Source organism: Phyllobates terribilis, unplaced genomic scaffold, assembly GCF_046119375.1.
Source record: "Phyllobates terribilis strain yellow unplaced genomic scaffold, ASM4611937v1 Scaffold_391__1_contigs__length_1789467, whole genome shotgun sequence".
NCBI lineage: Eukaryota > Metazoa > Chordata > Amphibia > Anura > Dendrobatidae > Phyllobates > Phyllobates terribilis.
The window spans coordinates 1,059,842-1,078,378 of NW_027363151.1; the positions used below are offsets into that span (position 1 = coordinate 1,059,842).

Genomic DNA, 18,537 nt, shown 5'->3' on the forward strand with positions numbered 1-18,537 from the left:
CACCAGCTGGTGTTGAGCGCTGTCCGACATCGATAGCACCACCTTTGGATGAAGGCAACCTAACATGTCCGCCTGCATCTTCCTCACAGACCGGCAGTTTGCCGGGGACACCCTTATCAACCCCGTCTAAGCACAATAGCCAGCCCTCGGTCCCTCAGATGTGGACAAGTAAAAGACCATTTCCTCCTAGCCATGAGAAAGCTAAGAGGTTGAATTTCACCATCTGCAAGCTCTTGGCTACAGAAATGCTGCCTTTCCGCCTGGTGGACACAGAGGATTTTCGAGACCTTATGTCCGTCGCAGTGCCCCAGTACCAGATGCCCAGTCGGCACTACTTCTCAAAGAAAGGTGTGCCTGCGCTCCACCAGCATGTCGCACACAACATCACCGCTTCTTTGAGAAACTCTGTGTGTGACAGGGTGCATTTCACCACAGACACTTGGACGAGTAGGCATGGACAGGGGCGTTACATGTCGCTGACTGGGCACTGGGTAACTATGGTGACAGCAGGACAAGCGGCTGCTGTCCAAGTCTTGCCGTCCCCACGAGTTGTGCGTCAATCCTCTTTATGTCAAAGTTCCTCCACTGCTTCTGCCTCCTCAACCTCCTCTCGGTCTTCCACCTGCACCCAAAGCCTGTCTGGTCATGCCACAAGCTTTCTAACTGCGCAGAAGGGATCCTGCACACCTCCTTACTATGCTGGCAGTAGGGCTCAACGTCATCAGGCGGTTTTTACATTGAAATGTCTGGGAAATGTGAGTCACACAGCTGAGGAGTTGTGGTCAGCTCTGGAGAACCAATTTCATGAATGGTTGTCTCCACTGGACCTGAAACCAGGGAAGGCCGTGTGCGACAATGCTGCAAACCTGGGTGCGGCCCTTCGCCGGGGCAATGTCACACACGTGCCTTGTATGGCTCACGTGTTGAACCTGGTTGTCCAGCAATTTTTAGCCCACTATCCCAGACTAGATGGCCTTCTGCAGAGGGCACGGTCGCTGTGTGCTCACTTCCGCCGTTCGCATCCCGCAGCTCAGCGACTTACATCTCTACAGAAGTCGTTGGGCCTGCCACTTCACCAGCTAAAATGCGATGTGCCTACCCGGTGGAATTCAACTCTGCACATGTTGCAGCGACTGTGGCAGCACCGACAAGCCCTGGTGCAATACGTTCTGACGTATAGCCTGGGCCAACGAGATTCAGAGGTGGGGCAAATCACGCTGGAGGAGTGGTCTCAGATCAGGGACCTATGCACCCTTCTGCACAGTTTTGAAATGGCGACGAAGATGTTTAGTGCTGACGATGCCATTATCAGCATGACTATTCCGGTGATTTACATGCTGGAGCACATGTTAAACAGAATTCGGAGTCAGGTGGTGGCACAAGAGGAGGTGGAGGAAGTAGAGGAGGAGGAGTTGTATGCGGAAGGGCTAACATCTGCAAGGTCCAGAAGGTCGGCAGCACCAAGGCGGCAGGCATGTGAGGGTGGGGGAGATGGTTTTACCAGGGTGCATGGTAGCAGCCAAACTAGTGAGGAAGGTGCAGGAGCCCAGGAAGAAGTGGAGGACGAACTGATGGAAGACTCATCAGATGAGGGAGACCTTGATCACATTTCTGTTGTGCGAGGTTGGGGGGAGAGGACAGAGGAAGGAAGCATGATTGTTACCTCGCCACCAACACAACAGGGACTTGGTGCTCCTGGATGCACAACACACATGAGTGCCTTCTTGCTGCACTACCTGCAACATGACCCTCGAATTGTGAGAATTAGAAATAATCCTGACTACTGGGTTGCCACACTGTTAGATCCCCGGTACAAAAGTAAATTTGCAGAAATTATTCCTGCCATAGAAAGGGATGCACGCATGCAGGAGTATCAGCAGAGACTGTTGCAGAATCTTACATTTGAGCTCCTGGGAAGGGAGGAGAGCCAGGCGGAGGTGACCGAGCGGACCGGGAGGACCAGTAGGAGGCGACCGGAGGGACGAGCGCAAGAGAGCGCTGTGGCAGCGTGCAGTGCCGGCCAGCGGAGGGTGCCAGGTGGTGGTTACCAGGAGGTGATCAGGAGGACCGGTAAGAGGCGACCGGAGGGACAAGCGCGCTGTGATAGCGTGCAGCGTCCCTAGAGGAGGTGAGTGAGGGGCAGGAGGCCGCGATAAGCGGCCCTACTGAACCCAAGTGTGTACTGTACTGTATTGTATTTGTATCTGTATTGTAATTGTATTGTATTCCCTAGTCCATATTTAATTGATTACCCCCCCGTCCATATTTAAATTGATTCCCCTGAACACCCCCGTCCATATTTAACTGATCCCTCTGACCACATTAAATTGACCCCCCCGTCCTCATTTAATTGATCCCCGACCACCCCCCGTCCATATTAAAGTGATCCCCCTGACCACATTTAAATGATTGACCCCCCCAGCCCATAATTGATTGATCCCCCTTGTCCTATTTAATAGATTCCCCTTGTCCACTTTTACTCATCCCCAGTCCCTATCTATTTGCCTTATCCCCCACCATATTTAATTAACCCCTGTCCATAATTAATTGATTGATTCCCCAGACCACAATTAATTATTTCCCCAGTCCATATTTATTGATATTATTGATACTTATTGATCCCCAGTCCTTAGTTAATTGACCCACCGTCCATACCTATTTTTTTGCTTTACCCCCCATCCTATTTAATTAAACCCCCTGTCCATAATTAATTGATTGAATCCCTAGTCCACAATTAATTATTTCCCCAGTCCATACTTATTGATCCCAGTCCATAGTTAATTGACACACCGTCCACACTTAATTAATCCACCTGACCAACTCAGCTGATCCCCCGTCCATACTTAATTGATACTTAATTGATCCCCCGTCCATACTTAACTGATCCCGCGCCGATATCTAATCGATACACTTGCACATCCCTAATTGATCCCCGTCCATACACCTATATATAAATAATTGTGTTTTGTACTTGTACATATATACTGACTGTATCCCCATATTTAGAATGACGTCCATGTTGGCCGGAGCCGTGCAGTGTACATCTTGCGCAATGTATGCATTCCCTGAGCTACCGCTCAGGGATCCATACTGCTGCGAGAGATGTGAGCATATCGTGCACTTGGAAGCCCAAATCCTGGATCTAAGTGCTCAGATAGCGGTACTGAGGAGCATCGACAACATGGAACGGAGTTTGCTGCTCACCGAGCAGACACTCAATGGGTCAACACTGGGGGTGGAGCTTAGTGGGGAAGCGCAGGCTGAACAGGCAGGGAGCTGGGTAACGGTTAGAAGGGATAGAGGGAAGAAGTATAGGAAGGCTGGTTCAGAACCGGCATTATTGGAGCACGACAGATCCTCTGACCGCCGGGGGAGTGTATGCTCCAGTAATGAGGGGGAGGGGGGGAAGTGTAGGGCAGGCTAGACAGGTCCTGGTAGTGGGTGACTCTATTATTAGGGGGACAGACAGGGCAATCTGTCACAAAGACCGGGATCGCCGAACGGTGTGCTGCCTCCCTGGCGCTCGAGTCCGGCACATCGCGGATCGGGTTGACAGGTTACTGGGTGGGGCTGGCGAAGACCCAGCGGTCATGGTCCACATTGGCACCAATGACAAAGTGAGTGGTAGATGGAGGGTCCTTAAAAATGATTTCAGGGATCTAGGTAGGAAGCTTAGGGCAAGGACCTCCAAGGTAGTTTTCTCAGAAATACTACCAATCCCGCGAGCCACACAGGAGCGCCAACGGGAGGTTAGGGAGGTGAATAAGTGGCTAAAGAGTTGGTGCAAGGCAGAAGGGTTTGGGTTCATGGAGAACTGGGCCGACTTCGCTGTCGGCTACAGGCTCTACCGTAGGGACGGGCTGCACCTCAATGGGGAGGGTGCAGCGGTGCTGGGGAAGAAGATGGCTAATAGGTTGGAGGAGTTTTTAAACTAGAGACGGGGGGGGGGAACCAAGGAAATAGGTGGGATGTGAGGCAAGCAAGGGGGAAGGGGAGAAGTGAATATAATGAGGGTGGAGAGGGGGGTGGGGATAGTACAGTTAGATCGTTAGAGAAGAATAGGATGCTAAATAACCCCAAAGTTTTATCTTGCATGCTGACCAACGCAAGAAGCCTGACCAATAAGGCGGATGAGCTGCGGGCGCTTATATCGGAGGAGAGGTATGACATCGTAGGTATAACAGAGACTTGGCTAGACGATAGCTACGACTGGGCGGTAAATTTAACAGATTATAGTTTATTTAGAAGGGACCGGAAACAGGGGAAGGGCGGAGGAGTCTGCTTATATGTAAAGTCACGTCTAAAGCCCAGACTAAGGGAAGATATAGGAGAGGGAGAAGAGGGGGTCGAGTCCATGTGGGTAGAGATAGAGGGGGCAAAAAATAATAATAAAATATTACTGGGGGTCTGCTATAAGCCACCCAATATAACAGAGGAGAATGAGAAACTGCTATTAGGACAAATAGACAAAGTAGCAAAACATAATGAGGTGATTGTAATGGGGGACTTCAACTACCCGGATATTGACTGGGAAACAGAAACCTGTAGATCGCAGAAAGGAAAAAGGTTCTTGACAAATATCAAGGATAATTATCTCTCCCAACTAGTGCAGGAACCAACGAGAGGGAAGGCAGTGTTGGACTTAATATTGACTAATAGGCCTGATAGAATAACTGAGGTACAGATAGGGGGGCACCTAGGTAATAGCGATCATAATATTATCAATTTCAAAATGCCCTTCAGTAGGGTTATCAATAAGGGAACAACTAAAACATTAAACTTTAGGAGGGCGAAGTTTGATCAGCTGAAAGAAAACCTTCAACTTATAGACTGGGACAAAGTTCTTAATCAAGGAAATACGAATAGTAAATGGGAAACCTTCAAAAGAATTCTGAATACTCAGTGCGAGAGGTATATACCGTATGGGAATAAAAGGGCCAGAAATAAGAGGAAACCAATATGGTTGAATAAGAACGTAAAAGGGGCGTTAAATAGCAAAAAAGAGGCATTCAAGAGATTAAAACAGGAAAACAGCAAGGAGGCACTAATGTGTTACAAGGAAAAAACGAGAACCTGCAAAAAACAAATAAAAATAGCAAAGGAGGAAACAGAGAGACGTATTGCTAGGGAAAGTAGATCAAATCCCAAACTGTTCTTTACGTATATAAATAGTAAAAGGATTAAATCGAATAATATTGGACCGATAAAAAGTGATGAAGGCAAAATCATAGAGAAAGATGAGGATAAAGCTAATCTATTAAATAAATTTTTTTCGTCAACTTTCACAAAGGAAAAAGAACTAACAGGCGAAATGAGAAGTGACAAGCTTAATCCTCCACTAAGTATGACAAATCTAACCCAAGCTGGGGTACAGAAACGCCTCAGTAACATTAAAATAAACAAATCACCAGGACCTGATGGCATACACCCACGGGTACTAAGGGAACTAAGTAATGTGATAGACAGACCGTTATATCTTATATTTAAGGACTCTGTTGAGACTGGGTCTGTACCACTTGATTGGCGACAGGCGAATGTAGTGGCAATATTCAAAAAGGGAGCAAAAAGTGACGCCGGAAACTATCGGCCGGTGAGTCTGACGTCCGTTGTGGGCAAAATTTTTGAAGGCTTTATTAATGAGGCAATCATGGAGCATCTTGACGCTAATAATCTATTAACCCCGAACCAACATGGATTCATGAGGAATCGCTCCTGCCAAACAAACCTGATTGACTTCTACGAGGAGGTTAGCTCTCGAGTAGATCAGGGGGAACCAGTGGATGTCGTGTATCTCGACTTCTCAAAAGCGTTCGATAGCGTGCCACATAATAGGTTGGTATACAAAATGAGAATGATGGGGCTGGGGGAAAATGTCTGCAAGTGGGTAGCTAACTGGCTAAAGGATAGAAGGCAGAGGGTGGTTATAAATGGAATATACTCAGATTGGGTAAGCGTCACTAGTGGGGTACCACAGGGGTCTGTACTAGGCCCAATGTTATTTAATATCTTTATTAACGACATAGTCAACGGGATAAATAGTAAAATATCAATATTTGCAGATGACACAAAGTTATGTAAAACAATTAATACAAAAGAGGATAGTGAAGACCTTCAGAGGGATTTGGATAAGCTGGGTAGGTGGAGCATTAAATGGCAAATGAGGTTTAACGAGGAGAAATGTAAGGTTATACATATGGGAAGGAAAAATGGAAGTCACCAGTACTCACTGAATGGGAAATCATTGGGGAATTCAGAGATGGAGAAGGACTTGGGCATCTTGATTGATAGCAAACTAAATTGGAGTGCCCAAAGTCAGGCCGCTGCTGTAAGGGCAAACAGGGTAATGGGATGTATCAGAAGAGGTATAGCTGCAAAGGATGAGAACATTGTTCTTCCACTGTACAAAGCACTGGTCAGACCACACTTGGAATACTGTGCTCAGTTATGGGCCCCAATATATAGAAAGGATATAAATGAGCTTGAAAAGGTACAAAGGAGGGCAACAAAATTAATAAAGGGAATGGAGGGACTGCAATACCCAGAGAGGTTGGCAAAACTAGGACTATTCAGCCTGGAAAAGAGAAGGTTGAGGGGGGACATAATAAATGTGTACAAATATGTTAGGGGACAGTATAGAGACCTTGCCCGGGATTTGTTCAAAAGGAGGGATATTACGGTAACAAGAGGGCACTCACTAAGACTGGAAGAGAAAAGGTTTCAGCACCAGCATAGGAAGGGGTTCTTTACGGTAAGAGCAGTGAGAATATGGAATTCACTGAGTGAGGAGACTGTAATGTCGGATTCACTACACCAGTTCAAGCGGGGACTGGATGCTTTTCTAGATACCAGGCAGATTTCTGCATATACTTAAAAATAGAATAAAATAGTAGGTTGATACAGGGATTTATTCTGACTGCTGGTTTCAGAGTCGGGAGGGAATTTTTCCTCAGGTGAAGATTGGCTAAATCATTTGGGGTTTTTGCCCTCCTCTGGATCAACTTTAGCAACTACAGAACTTACAGGTCGAACTTGATGGACGCAAGTCTTTATTCGGCTTTACAAACTATGTATCACTATGTGCTTTTCCACAAAATACCAGTGGTGCACGTAGTGAATCTCACAGTTCCAACTTGCCAACCGTGGGACCGTCAAGTGTTCAGCACTCAAACCGTAACAGAACCACAGTATCTGCTGGTAACATCAATTTTGCGGAATCATTTCACCACTTTTTTAGCCCATCCTTTGCAAGGCCACAGGAGACAAGAAGTCTGACACATAGTCAACGCCTAGAGACGATGGTACAGGAGTATCTCCAAGTAAACATTGAAGCCACGACTGTGTCACTGGACCCTTGCTCTTTTTGGGCTTCCAATCTGGATAAATGGCCGGAGCTAGCCACTTACGCCTTGGAGATCTTGTCATGCCCCGCAGCCAGCGTTCTGTCTGAACGTGTGTTCAGCGCTGCTGGTGGTGTGCTGACAGATAAGCGCACGCGGCTCTCCACTGATAATGTAGACAGACTCACGTTCATAAAGATGAACAAATCATGGATCCGAAACGACTTTTCTACCCCTGTGTCATCCTGGGGAGAGTAAAAGCTTGATGATTGGTTAAAATCACCCTACCAAACGTTTTAAGCTTTCAAATTACTAATCATGTTTATCTGTATCTTGACTGGAAAATAATTTGGGCTTTGTAGCAGTGTGCAGCACTGATCCTATTAGGCCATCTATAATAAGCTCCACCAGATTTAAAATTAAAAATAATTTTTAGCTGCATCTAGCCCGGAAAATAATTTTGGGGCTCCGAGATGCGCAAGACACATAAGTGCCTTCTTGCTGCACTACCTGCAGCATGACCCTCATATTGTCAGAATTCGAAGTAATCATGACTACTGGGTTGCCACACTCTTAGATCCCCCAAACTTTTCGATCAACCTTTTCATTTTAATAAAGACCAAAAAAATGGTCATTTTTGAAATTATAAGCATTAGCAGGTTGTTAGAAACTGAAATCAAACAGTTTTCAACTCAAAACTTTATTCTAGGTGATGTTACATTTTCACATAGGACCCCTTGTTCGAAAGGAGCTTCTGAACTCTCTCGTCCATTGAATTTGTCAGGTTTTGGATGGTTTCTGCTTCAATTGTTTTGCATGAGGACAGAATACCCTCCCAGAGCTGTTGCTTAGATGTGAACTGCCTCCCGCCATCATAGACACTCCTTTTAATGATGCTCCAAAGGTTCTGAATGGGGTAGAGGTCAGGGGAGCATGGGGGTCACACCATAAGTTTGTCCCCTTTTATGTCCATATCAGCCAGAGATGCAGATGTTTTATGTGCAGCATGAAATGGTGCATTATCATGCAGAAAAATGATCTTGCTGTGAAATACACGGTTCTTCTTCTTGAACCATGGCAGGAAGTGCTGTTTGAGAAAATCCACATACATTATGGAGTTCATCTTTAGCGCCTTCAGGGATCCTAAAGGGGCCGACAATCTCTCTCCCCATGATTCCAGCCCAAAACATTACTCCACCTCCTCCTTGTTGGCGCTGTAGCCGTGTTTGCGTGGGGTGTCCATCAACCAGCCATCCTCCACTCCATCCATCTGGACCATCGAGCGCTGCACGGCACTCATCCGTGAACAAAACAGTTTTGAAATCAGTCTTCATGTAATGTTTGGCCCACTGGAGCCGTTTCTGCTGGTGTGAAGTGGATAGAGGAGGTCGACAGGATGGCGTATGCACAGCTGCAAACCTCTGAAGGACCCTGCATCTTGTTGTTCGGGGGACGTTGGAGGCACAAGCAGCTTCAATAACTTGTCTGCTGCTATGACAAGGCTTTTTTGCCGCTGCTCTTTCAACCTGACGTAATTGCCTGTAGGAAAGAGTCCTCAATTTGCCCTTATCAGCACGCACACGTGTGTACTGTGAATCAGCTACATACTTCTTGATTGCCAAGACACTTCATCCTGATCATCGCACAATGTTGATTATAGTCATGCCTTGACCTAAACACTCCACAATTTGTTGCTTCTCAGCAGCCGACACATCCTTTTTCTTTCCCATTTTGGCAGAAAATGTAGGCTGCTTAATAATGTGAGAGAGCCTTCTTAAGTAGTCTTGCCTTTCATTGGACACACCTGCCAAACTAATTAGCACAGGTGTCTGCAATTGCTTACAGTGATATAAAGAGCCCTGACACACATCACCATCAATGAGTTTAACTGACAAACAAACAAATTCTTCCCTTATCACACCTAAACACTTTTTGCATAATAATTTGGAACGCGGTGTACATGTGCTTTTCCACAAAACACCAGTGGTTCACGTAGTGAATCTTACAGTTCTAACTTGCCAACCGTGGTCTGTATGGAATTGTTCAATAAAGGGCCCAAAATTAAGATAACATAGATGGGAGAGGTCTCTATGAATAGGAATTCCTAAGTATTTGATACCCTGTGAGGGCCAGGCAAAGGGAAAGTTGGACTGGATGGAATCCTATATGGATTTGGGGAGGGAGACATCGAGGGCCTCAGACTTCGCTGCATTGATTTTAAAATTTGACCATGTAACAAAGTGATCTATTTCAGCCATAACAGCATGGATGGATATATGTGATTGAGTGATATGTACTAGGACATCATCAGCAAATAGAGAGCACTTGTACTCGGTGCCTCCCACCTCAATCCACCTAATATTGGGGTTATGGCGAATTGATGAGAGCAGGTGCTCCGTCACTAGGATGTATAAGAGAAGGGACAGAGGACATCCCTGCCTTGTCCCATTGGTGATTGTGAAAGGTGATGAAAATGTTCTGATGCACCCCCTGGGCCTTGGGACACCCGGAGCCGGACCCTTTTTGGTGGATGCTGGTGGTTGTAGTCTTCGTGGCGGCGACCCGGTTCCGTGGCTCAGGGTGGTCAAACCAGTGGCGGAACTATTTATGTGGTTTTGATGTTTAAATGTCCGACTACGCCACCCGTGGATTGCGGTCAGAGTGAACCGCCGCTGCAGGGCAGACCGCTGAGGCTGGTGTTGTGGGTGCAGCAGAGCGTAGCATAACTCCCCACAGGAGGAGTATAGCCTCAGGGCAGTGTATGCGGAGGATGGGGGTGATGGTGCAGGGCAGCAGCAGTAACGACACGGAGTCAGTGATGCAGTCCAGGGCCTTTACTCACAGTTCTTATTATCCAGACCACGTCTGCAGGTAACGGCTGCCCACGTCGTACTGTGCTCACCAGGTGAGGGGCTCAGACAACTCCCAGATAACTTTGGAGAGCTTCACAGGACTCCCTTTGTGTGTCCTTTGTCTGGCCTTTCTTACCAACCCTTCTGTCCGGCTGCCTCGGGCCTCCTCTTGGTAAACTTGGCGCCAGTTTACCTGACCCTATGTGGTGCCTACCTAGCGGGTGTAGCGAGGGGCTGCGCCACATAAAATGTCACAGCCTCCGGTTTCTAGCTGAGGGTCGTTTCCTGCCTCCACTAGTTTCGGGGACCGGTCTCCCCCTTTGGCCTGACCCCTCCACGCAGGTGGATTCGGGCGTGCGGTGGCGACTCGCCCGTCCGCACCCCTGGGATCCCTTCATTCCTCGTTCCTGGAGCCTTCTCCGCTCCTCTTCCTTCCTTCTCCCTCTTCCAGGCCTGGGCCTCTGTTACTAGGCCCGCCTCCGGAGCAGAGCTCATGCAGAGCCCCTGCTCCCTGCCACTTCTGCTCAGACTTCTCTGCACTGAACTAAGATGGTGCCCACCTTTTATACTCCCTTCTCAATGCACCCAGGAACTGCTTCCTACCTGCTCCTGCACTACAGGGTTCCCCTTCCTCAGTGTTCCCTCCCCCCACTCCAGCCAGGGACAGGGACTGTCGTGCCCATCTCAGAGGCATATTGGTCGCCCTGCCCCACGGCAATGTGGTGTAATGCATGCAGGTGTCGGGTCCTGATCCACACTCCATCCTTATCTGAGAGTGAGATATCACACCTCTGGGTGAGGTGCAATACCTCTGTAGCAACCGAGCCCTCAGGGTGCTACAGTTCCATTTATCTTCAGCCTAGGTGACGTATTGTGATACAGGGCCGTGATTTTGGCTATAAAAGGGTCCCCTAGACCCCTACCCCAAGCTTTTTAAGAGAATCATATATGGCATGCCAGGAGACTCTATGGAATGCTTTCTCAGCATCCAAAGAGAGTATCTAATTACAAATTTTTAACTGCATATAGCCCAGGAAATACTTTGTGCCTAGTAGCAGTGTCTGCTAGTCAGCGGATTATCCCGGCTGTTAAGCAAGCTACACCACCTGTAGTTTGGACACTTAATTTTTTCAAAGGAAATGCTTCGGGACCCCGGGATACTCAGTGAAGAGCATCAGGAGGCACCCCAAGGCATAGGGGCTGGGACTGGCAGTAGGATGCCTTGCGGTGGACAGCCGAGCTCGATCCTTATAAAAGCTTTTTAACTGCAGCAGCTTTAGTGGACGCTACTGGAGCTGGAATTACGCGGCTGCTGGCATGAGACTTGCCCTCCAATAGATCCTTGTAAATGGATTTAAAGTGTATTCATTCAAATTACAGAGACAATTTAAATTAAAAAGCTTAGAGCTGCCTCCACCACAGGGGGGCTCGCTCGACCCACCAGCGGACAGGCACCAGTATTGGGAGAGGGGGGCTGGCTGTCAGGGTTCACCGCGGCTCTAGCGCAAACCCGGCGACACGGAGGTGGCACGGGCAGGAGCGGACTGAACGTGTCGGCTTCTCACTTTTTGGATTTTAGAAGGGCATGACATGCCTATATCTGTGTCTCCCCCTCCTTTTACTCCTCCACCTCTTTTCTTTTCGCATGACTATATGTACTTGTCACTTTTCCATGTGTTAGTTGTGTCTTCTGAGCAGTTTGTCAGCTTTTGGACACCTTTGAAGGTGTTTTCTATGTGTTTCTATGTGTTTTTGTTTGCCTGCCATTGGTTTTAACGGTGTTCGAAGGTGTTCGACGAACAGTTCGGCGAACACACGGGTGTTCGACGAACCGAACTCGAACACTACGGGGGTGGCTCAACACTACTCTTGATGCAATTCCTCCAGCGCTATAGCATACTGGATCAGGCTTTTCCCGTCTCTCTGGGTCCGGGCGAAAAACTGTACTCGTAGTTGCCCTGCTGCCGCCACGTGATCAAATGCTTTCCCTAGTATCCGGATGATGTCGTCGACCGTTTTTCGCCTATCCTCGGATTTTAACATGACAACTTTACGGGCATCCCCCTCCAGAGCATTCAGCGTGACTTCCGGTTGCAGCTGAAAGCTGACACCGTGCAAGGCAATAGCATTCTTCACCCTGCCTACCCAATCACTGAACAGCAAGTTATACCCATCAAACTTGGCCAGGTGGTTAAGTAGCACGCCCATTGCAGAGCAACCAACTAACCGGTCTCTACCGGTCACAACGGGAGAAGGGGGGTGGCGTACTACAGTGGACGCGGCAGCACCTTCCGCGCTACTGTCGCCATTCATGGCGAGCACCGTATCCTGCCGACTACGCCAAGATGTAACGACCGGAACTCCGGTCGCATGTGTATGAGGAATACGGCGCTGCTATGAATGACTCCGACCTTTGTATAGTGGCAAATAACTTTCTTTTTACTGGTCACAAAAATGACAAGGTTAAACAATTCTACAAAATATGGGCCACAACAGCCACTAACACAAAATACAAGTTATGCAGCCCGAGAGAGCCCAAGTGCCAATCTCGCGGGGATGAGCCAATCTACCCCTGGGCTATGCCGCTCCCACCCTTATTCAGTACAGGACCTACCAAGGACGCTACCGCGAAAGTGGCACGTGGTCCTCCCAGGAATATAACCTTATACCCCCCTCCCACACTAATACAATGAGATCTGGGTACCCTTGTTTTCCCCTTAGAGAACACTCATATATATTTTACCAACGCGTTACCTATACAGTGTACAGTTTCTCTTCTTACAAGAGCAAAGAGAAATCTCTCAGACTTAATGCATATGCAAACAGTTAACAAACGAAACCTTTAGCTAGACTCTGATCTCCGGCCAAAGGGTTTGATCTGCTTCTCCTTCTCACCAAGCTCTCCAGCACATCCAGGTGTCAGCAGGAATTAGAATCAATCTCAGTCTCAAAGTGTAGTTCACAACAGGGCTCCTTTGTAGTATCCACGTGCACAGTCTTAGTATACCAGATCCTTCACAATCTCTGGATCATGCCTGCTCAAACCATCAGCAGTGATATACACCAGGCAGTTCTCAGCACTACTGGAATCACTAACTAGCTTTCCCTAACTGACTACACAGTTGGTGACCGGTCACATATCTCAGTTACTCACAGGGCACAGCCTCTCCTTGGACACACAGTATGGCCCCAGTCTGTATAAGCTTTCCAACATCAAAACAGCATTCAGACACCTGTTGCCTTCTTTCTGGACTTCCTGGATCAGTGTTTTCCCGGGCTTTTTTTTACTTGTTTCTTGCTGACCCCTAATGGCCGGACAAAGTCATTGCAGGAGAAATTTACACTGTCATAAAAAATGAGCTCATTACCAGAAAGACATGTCAACATGTTACGGTAGTCATATGTAGGAAACTCCTCTTTACACCGCTCATCACCCCTCACATATGTCTCTGTAGTATTAATATGGGTCAGATCTTCACCCTGAAACAAATATTGTAAAAGTCACAGACAGATGGAGAAGTCACATCTATGATCAGTTCTAATCCTGCCATCTCCACCGTTTTCATTACACAAGTATAAAACATATAATACTGGTGGATAAAACAAGACTGAGCACAAGACCTTCACAGCCGTCTACACATCATAGGGGAGATCTCATGACACCTTCTCTCCATCTACCTGATGATCCTGAGGAACATTGGGATCTTCTTGTTTAGAGTCCTGTAGAAGAAGAGGACGGGGACATCTCTCTGGTGTTGTCCTCTTACTGGATAAAACTGGAGGAAACACATACAGGGACTGAATTCGTTCTTTACATACAGATAATTATTGGCCGTGTGTATTTAGTCTAGTCTATTACCTGGTGATGTGAGGGGATGGGGAACCTCCATCATGACGTCCTTGTACAGATCTTTGTGTCCTTCTAAATAATCCCACTCCTCCATGGAGAAATAGACAGTGACATCCTGACACCTTATAGGAACCTGACACATGCAATAATACCGTCATCCCCCTGATCCCTTCATAGCGTTACTGTATAATGTCCCAGCATTCCCAGCAGTGTCACCTCTCCAGTCAGCAGCTCAATCATCTTATAGGCGAGTGCTAGGATCTTCTGGTCATTGATGTCCTCATGCATCAGGGGGTGAGGTGGAGGCCTCGTGATTGGGCTCAGGGGTCTTCCCCATCTCTCAGACACAGGGTCCTGACAGCGCTCACTAGAGGTCTTCTTCACTACTGTGTAATCCTGGTTATGGAGAGACACATTAATAAACCTCACTACAGACATTTCCAGAGTCCTCACTTCTCCAGTTCTGTCCATCTGTTATTCCCATAGATAACAATGATGTAATGTGACGTCATCAGAATCTCTCACCTCTCCAGTAAGCCGGAAGAGGATCTCTAGAGTGAGATATAATATTTTCTCTGCCATCTTGTCTCTGTCCATATCCATCTTTGGTAAATCAGGAAAATTCTCTTATATAGAAGATCTTCACTGAGAGGATCTGATATGGTAGAGACCTGAATGAGAAGAAGATGAGCCGACGTAACATCATAAAAATCCTGTGTAATAATACAATTACTGGAGACAATAAGGGAAATATATGAGGAGATTTATTATTTTACAGTATTTAGTTTTCTGCTTTACATCTAGTAATAAAACCTATATATTTTTGGCCACAGAAGACCAGCAGTTTCTTCCTCGGAGTCTGTAGCTGAATACTTTCTCACAAGATGGTGGTTTGATGGTTATTATGAGATGGTTGTTTGTTCTCGGCCCCGACCCTTTCACAACTCCTGTTTCCTGGTTTAATCACAAGAGAAACACATAAGAGAACCTGGCTTACACCTTTGGGTTTTCACAAATGCGGCATTGATAAATGTCCACCATGTAAATATGCCGAACACAAGAAATAGATTTAATCACATTAAATAAAACATTTCATTACACAATGTATCACCGGCAGCAGAGAATTTGTAGTATATTGTATTCAGTGTCTGGGATGTAATGTCAGATATGTCGGATGCTCCTCCTGTAAATAAGGCAGAGAATTAATGTGCACATAGGAGACCCCACTAATCCCGCGGCCATTAACTCTTCCAACGTTTCCACACATTTCCTAAGAGAACACACTGGTGACTGAAAGAACTTTCAGTTTTGTGGCATTGAAAGGGTAAATAGTTCAGGTGTCGGGGAGATGGCAGAGGAGCATTGCTGAACCGTGAAGCTTCCTGGACACTGAGGCCAAATCCATCGTATCGGAGGGTATAAAGAGAAGGACGGATCTTATCTTACATTACCAGACCGGTGAAGGGGCCATATTGTGATGACTGTAAGATGATTGTGTTTCATCATTGTCTTTCTTTGTATCACATCTATTACATCTATTAATGCCGCCATTCATCCTGTGCACAGGAGCGGCTGCTCCAGACATTTATATCCTGCTCGGGTTTCATTCTTACCTTCGGTTCTGGGTATGAAGTATCACTCCGAAACGCGTCACCTCCACCTTAATCCTCTCTGGATTCTTTCCTCCAATGTTCTGATGACGTCCCATCATTATTGTGACATAAGGTTATAAAATGAAGGAATAAAAGTTTTATGTTATTTGAGGTCCTGGATCGTCCTCTATGTGTGGACGGTTATCACTACTATCTACATTATTGTGCTGGAACTAGGAGAGGAATAATGGCGTTGTGTGAGGACTTCTCTGGGCTTCTGTCCTTCATCCTGCAGTCGTCTGAATGGATCTAATGTGGACGGGAACCAGCTAAGCCGCATTCTGTCCACAGCTGTTACCTCACTGTTCACACCACACAGAGACCCCAAAAGAGCCTCCGTGCTGAAGGGGTTAATGCCCCCTGCGCCCAGTAATGGGGGATCTCCACATACCTCCACCTGCAGAGCCACCACCACATATATGGCTGTGCGCACAGGACCTGTGATGAGGTCACAGGAGGGGAGGAGTCAGGGGTCACATGATCAGGGGCCTCAGTGAATGCGCAGTGTGAACTGTGCGGCTCCTGTACAGTGATATCCGGAGTGAAGACGCTACATGGAGACGTCTCCGCAGTCAGTGACATTTCCGGCATTATTTGCCCCTCACTACTGGCACAATTACCCCGCGCCGCCTTTTCTACAGTTTTATGTGTGAATGTAACGTGGGATTTTCTCTGCTTGGAGACAAATAGACGACACATGAGGTGATTATCACCAGTTACCGGACGTCTACGATATGGCGGCATATGATTGTGCTATCCACTTCATACCAGGAGCTAAAAGGCCGAAATCTCGTATGTTTAACCCCTTCCAGGGAGGGCGGCCTTGAAAGACAATACTCAGAAGAGTCCGGCTAAGACCATGTTCACATCAGCAGATTATAAATTGCTCTGATGCTCATCTCGAATAGTTAGACGAGTATCATGCGAGTGTGCCATGTTTTTCTCGCCTGCATCCATATACAATGCGCTTTTAACATCGTCTTTTACTTACTATAATCCTCTGTGTAACTTAAAGCTGCTTTATAAAACTAAGAAAACAATCTTATATACAGATATCTATAGAAAGATGTTAGAGATATGATAGATAATAGATAGATAGATGTCCTGCTGAAATATCATTTCACAACTCCCTATATGTTATAAATCTGCACCCTTTAGAGCCTTTCATGTGGAACTAAAGGGAGTTGAGCCTTGTTTAACCTAATAAATAATTTTAAAAAAACAACATGGGGTCCCCCTATTTTTTGTAACGAGCAAAGGTAAAGCAGACAGCTGAGAGCTGATATTATCAAGTTTGGAAGGTCCCCGGTTATTGGGCCCTCCCCAGCCTAAAAATACCAGCTCATAGCCACCCTAGAAGTGGCGCATCACGAGATGCACCAATTATGGCTTTTTGCCTTTGCTCTTCCCAATTGCCCAGATGCATTGACAATTGGTGTAAAGTATCTTAGGGTTAATGTCCGCTGTGGTTTGTCAAAAATCACAGCTGGCATCAAACCCTGGTGATAGTAATGGAGAGGTATCTATCAGACAAACCCATTACTGACCCAGTAATCAAAAATAAAAACACCCACGGAAAAATACTTAATTTGAATAAACACTCCCCATCACTTTTCCTGGTTCACTATTTTATTAAACCAACCCCCCCCCCCCCAAAAAAAAGCATGCAGGTCCAAAGTAGTCCACCGAATCCGATGATGATGGGCATTCCCACCATATATGTAACACAGACCCGTCTGCACCACCACACCGCCAGCACAAGTCCGAAGATGCTACGTAGCACAGTGCGACAATGGTGCCATCTAGATAAAATCTTATCGTTTTTCTCCTGGGCACGGCAAGTAATAGATAATTTGTGGGAGAGTATGAATGTTTTTTGCCTATCCTTCTCTGAAATTTGATGACCCAATTCCTTCTCCCAACCCCAGTAAAGGGTAGAGGGTCATTGCTGGTGTCCATTTGTGTTGCTTTGTGTATGCAAGATAGAAGTTTAGTACAAGGACCTACTTGAGTGATTAAGGGTTCAAACGGAGTGAGTTCATCCTTTATACTAGTAACATGTGAGAATTTATAAATGACCTGAGCTGGAAATAAGCCAGGCAGGATAGACTCCTAATTGGAAAGGAGCCACGAAGTTCTATAACGGAAGGAAAAGAGCCTGATCCCATGAGAACATGTCTCAATCTAAGGTCATCAGATCAGTCCCAGATTAGAAATGAGTCCGTACCTGAAGCAGAGGGAAAATCTGGGTTGCCAAACAAGGGCGTTAAGGGACCCAACCTATGTGGTATAGATGAAGAGATTAAGACTTGATCCCATGTTTTCAAAATGTGTTGAATGGGTATTGGTAATTGTTTAGTTTGTACATGTATGTAGTCGATCCAAGGTAGAGATGTGAGTATCCACGGATAGATGTCCCCTTCCAGTTTCACCCATTGCTTATGTTCCACAGACGTGAACCAGTCCACTGCTCTCATAAGAATCAAAGATTGATGGTAATTTTTTTTAGGCCAGGCATACTAGTACCCCCCTTTATTTTTGGAACATCACAATATTTTAAAATGTATCCTAGACCTCGACGTTCCCCATACTACCTAATAGCATTGTCAAGATAGGAGAAAAAGGTCTGAGGAACGCAGAGAGGAATGGTCTGGAATATATAAATAAGTTTTGGCAAAATGTCCATTTTATCACATAAATACAACCAAACCAGGACAAGGGTTTGAACTTATAATTCATTAAATTTTGAAGAGTTTGTTCAAGGACAGTGATATAATTTAAACTATACAGATCATCCATGTTCCCTGGAATTTGTGTACCGAGGTACTTAGCTGTGTCTTTCTGCC

The 18,537-nt window shown here is 46.4% G+C and overlaps 2 protein-coding genes across 6 annotated transcripts in view; both read right to left on the reverse strand.

Annotated features, from left to right (window-relative positions):
• Window positions 1-18,537, reverse strand: part of LOC141224344 (uncharacterized) — an 859,055-nt gene that overhangs the window by 369,173 nt on the left and 471,345 nt on the right. The gene's annotated exons all lie outside the window — the stretch shown is intronic.
• LOC141224336 (uncharacterized) lies at window positions 12,559-16,159 on the reverse strand. Of its 5 annotated transcripts, XM_073666923.1 has the most exons (8): window positions 16,083-16,159; window positions 15,653-15,732; window positions 14,838-14,993; window positions 14,565-14,710; window positions 14,256-14,435; window positions 14,049-14,172; window positions 13,868-13,965; window positions 12,559-13,669 (listed from the first exon to the last, which is right to left on the reverse strand). In XM_073666923.1, exons 4-8 carry the CDS (start codon window positions 14,640-14,642, stop codon window positions 13,451-13,453), a joined length of 699 nt encoding a protein of 232 aa, XP_073523024.1. In that variant the 5' UTR covers window positions 14,643-14,710; window positions 14,838-14,993; window positions 15,653-15,732; window positions 16,083-16,159; the 3' UTR covers window positions 12,559-13,450. The 5 variants fall into 5 exon arrangements, with proteins under 5 accessions (XP_073523024.1, XP_073523022.1, XP_073523021.1 ...); XM_073666921.1 differs by having other exon boundaries at window positions 14,853-14,993; window positions 15,653-16,153; XM_073666920.1 differs by having other exon boundaries at window positions 15,653-16,153.

Excerpts from the sequence above, each read along its gene's own strand:
- LOC141224336 (XM_073666923.1), bottom strand. The coding sequence starts at position 14,642 with ATGGATATGGACAGAGACAAGATGGCAGAGAAAATATTATATCTCACT. Across the intron at positions 14,436-14,564 it reads TCTTCCGGCTTACTGGAGAG|GATTACACAGTAGTGAAGAA; the intron begins GTGAGAGATTCT and ends CTCCATAACCAG. Across the intron at positions 14,173-14,255 it reads TTGAGCTGCTGACTGGAGAG|GTTCCTATAAGGTGTCAGGA; the intron begins GTGACACTGCTG and ends TGCATGTGTCAG.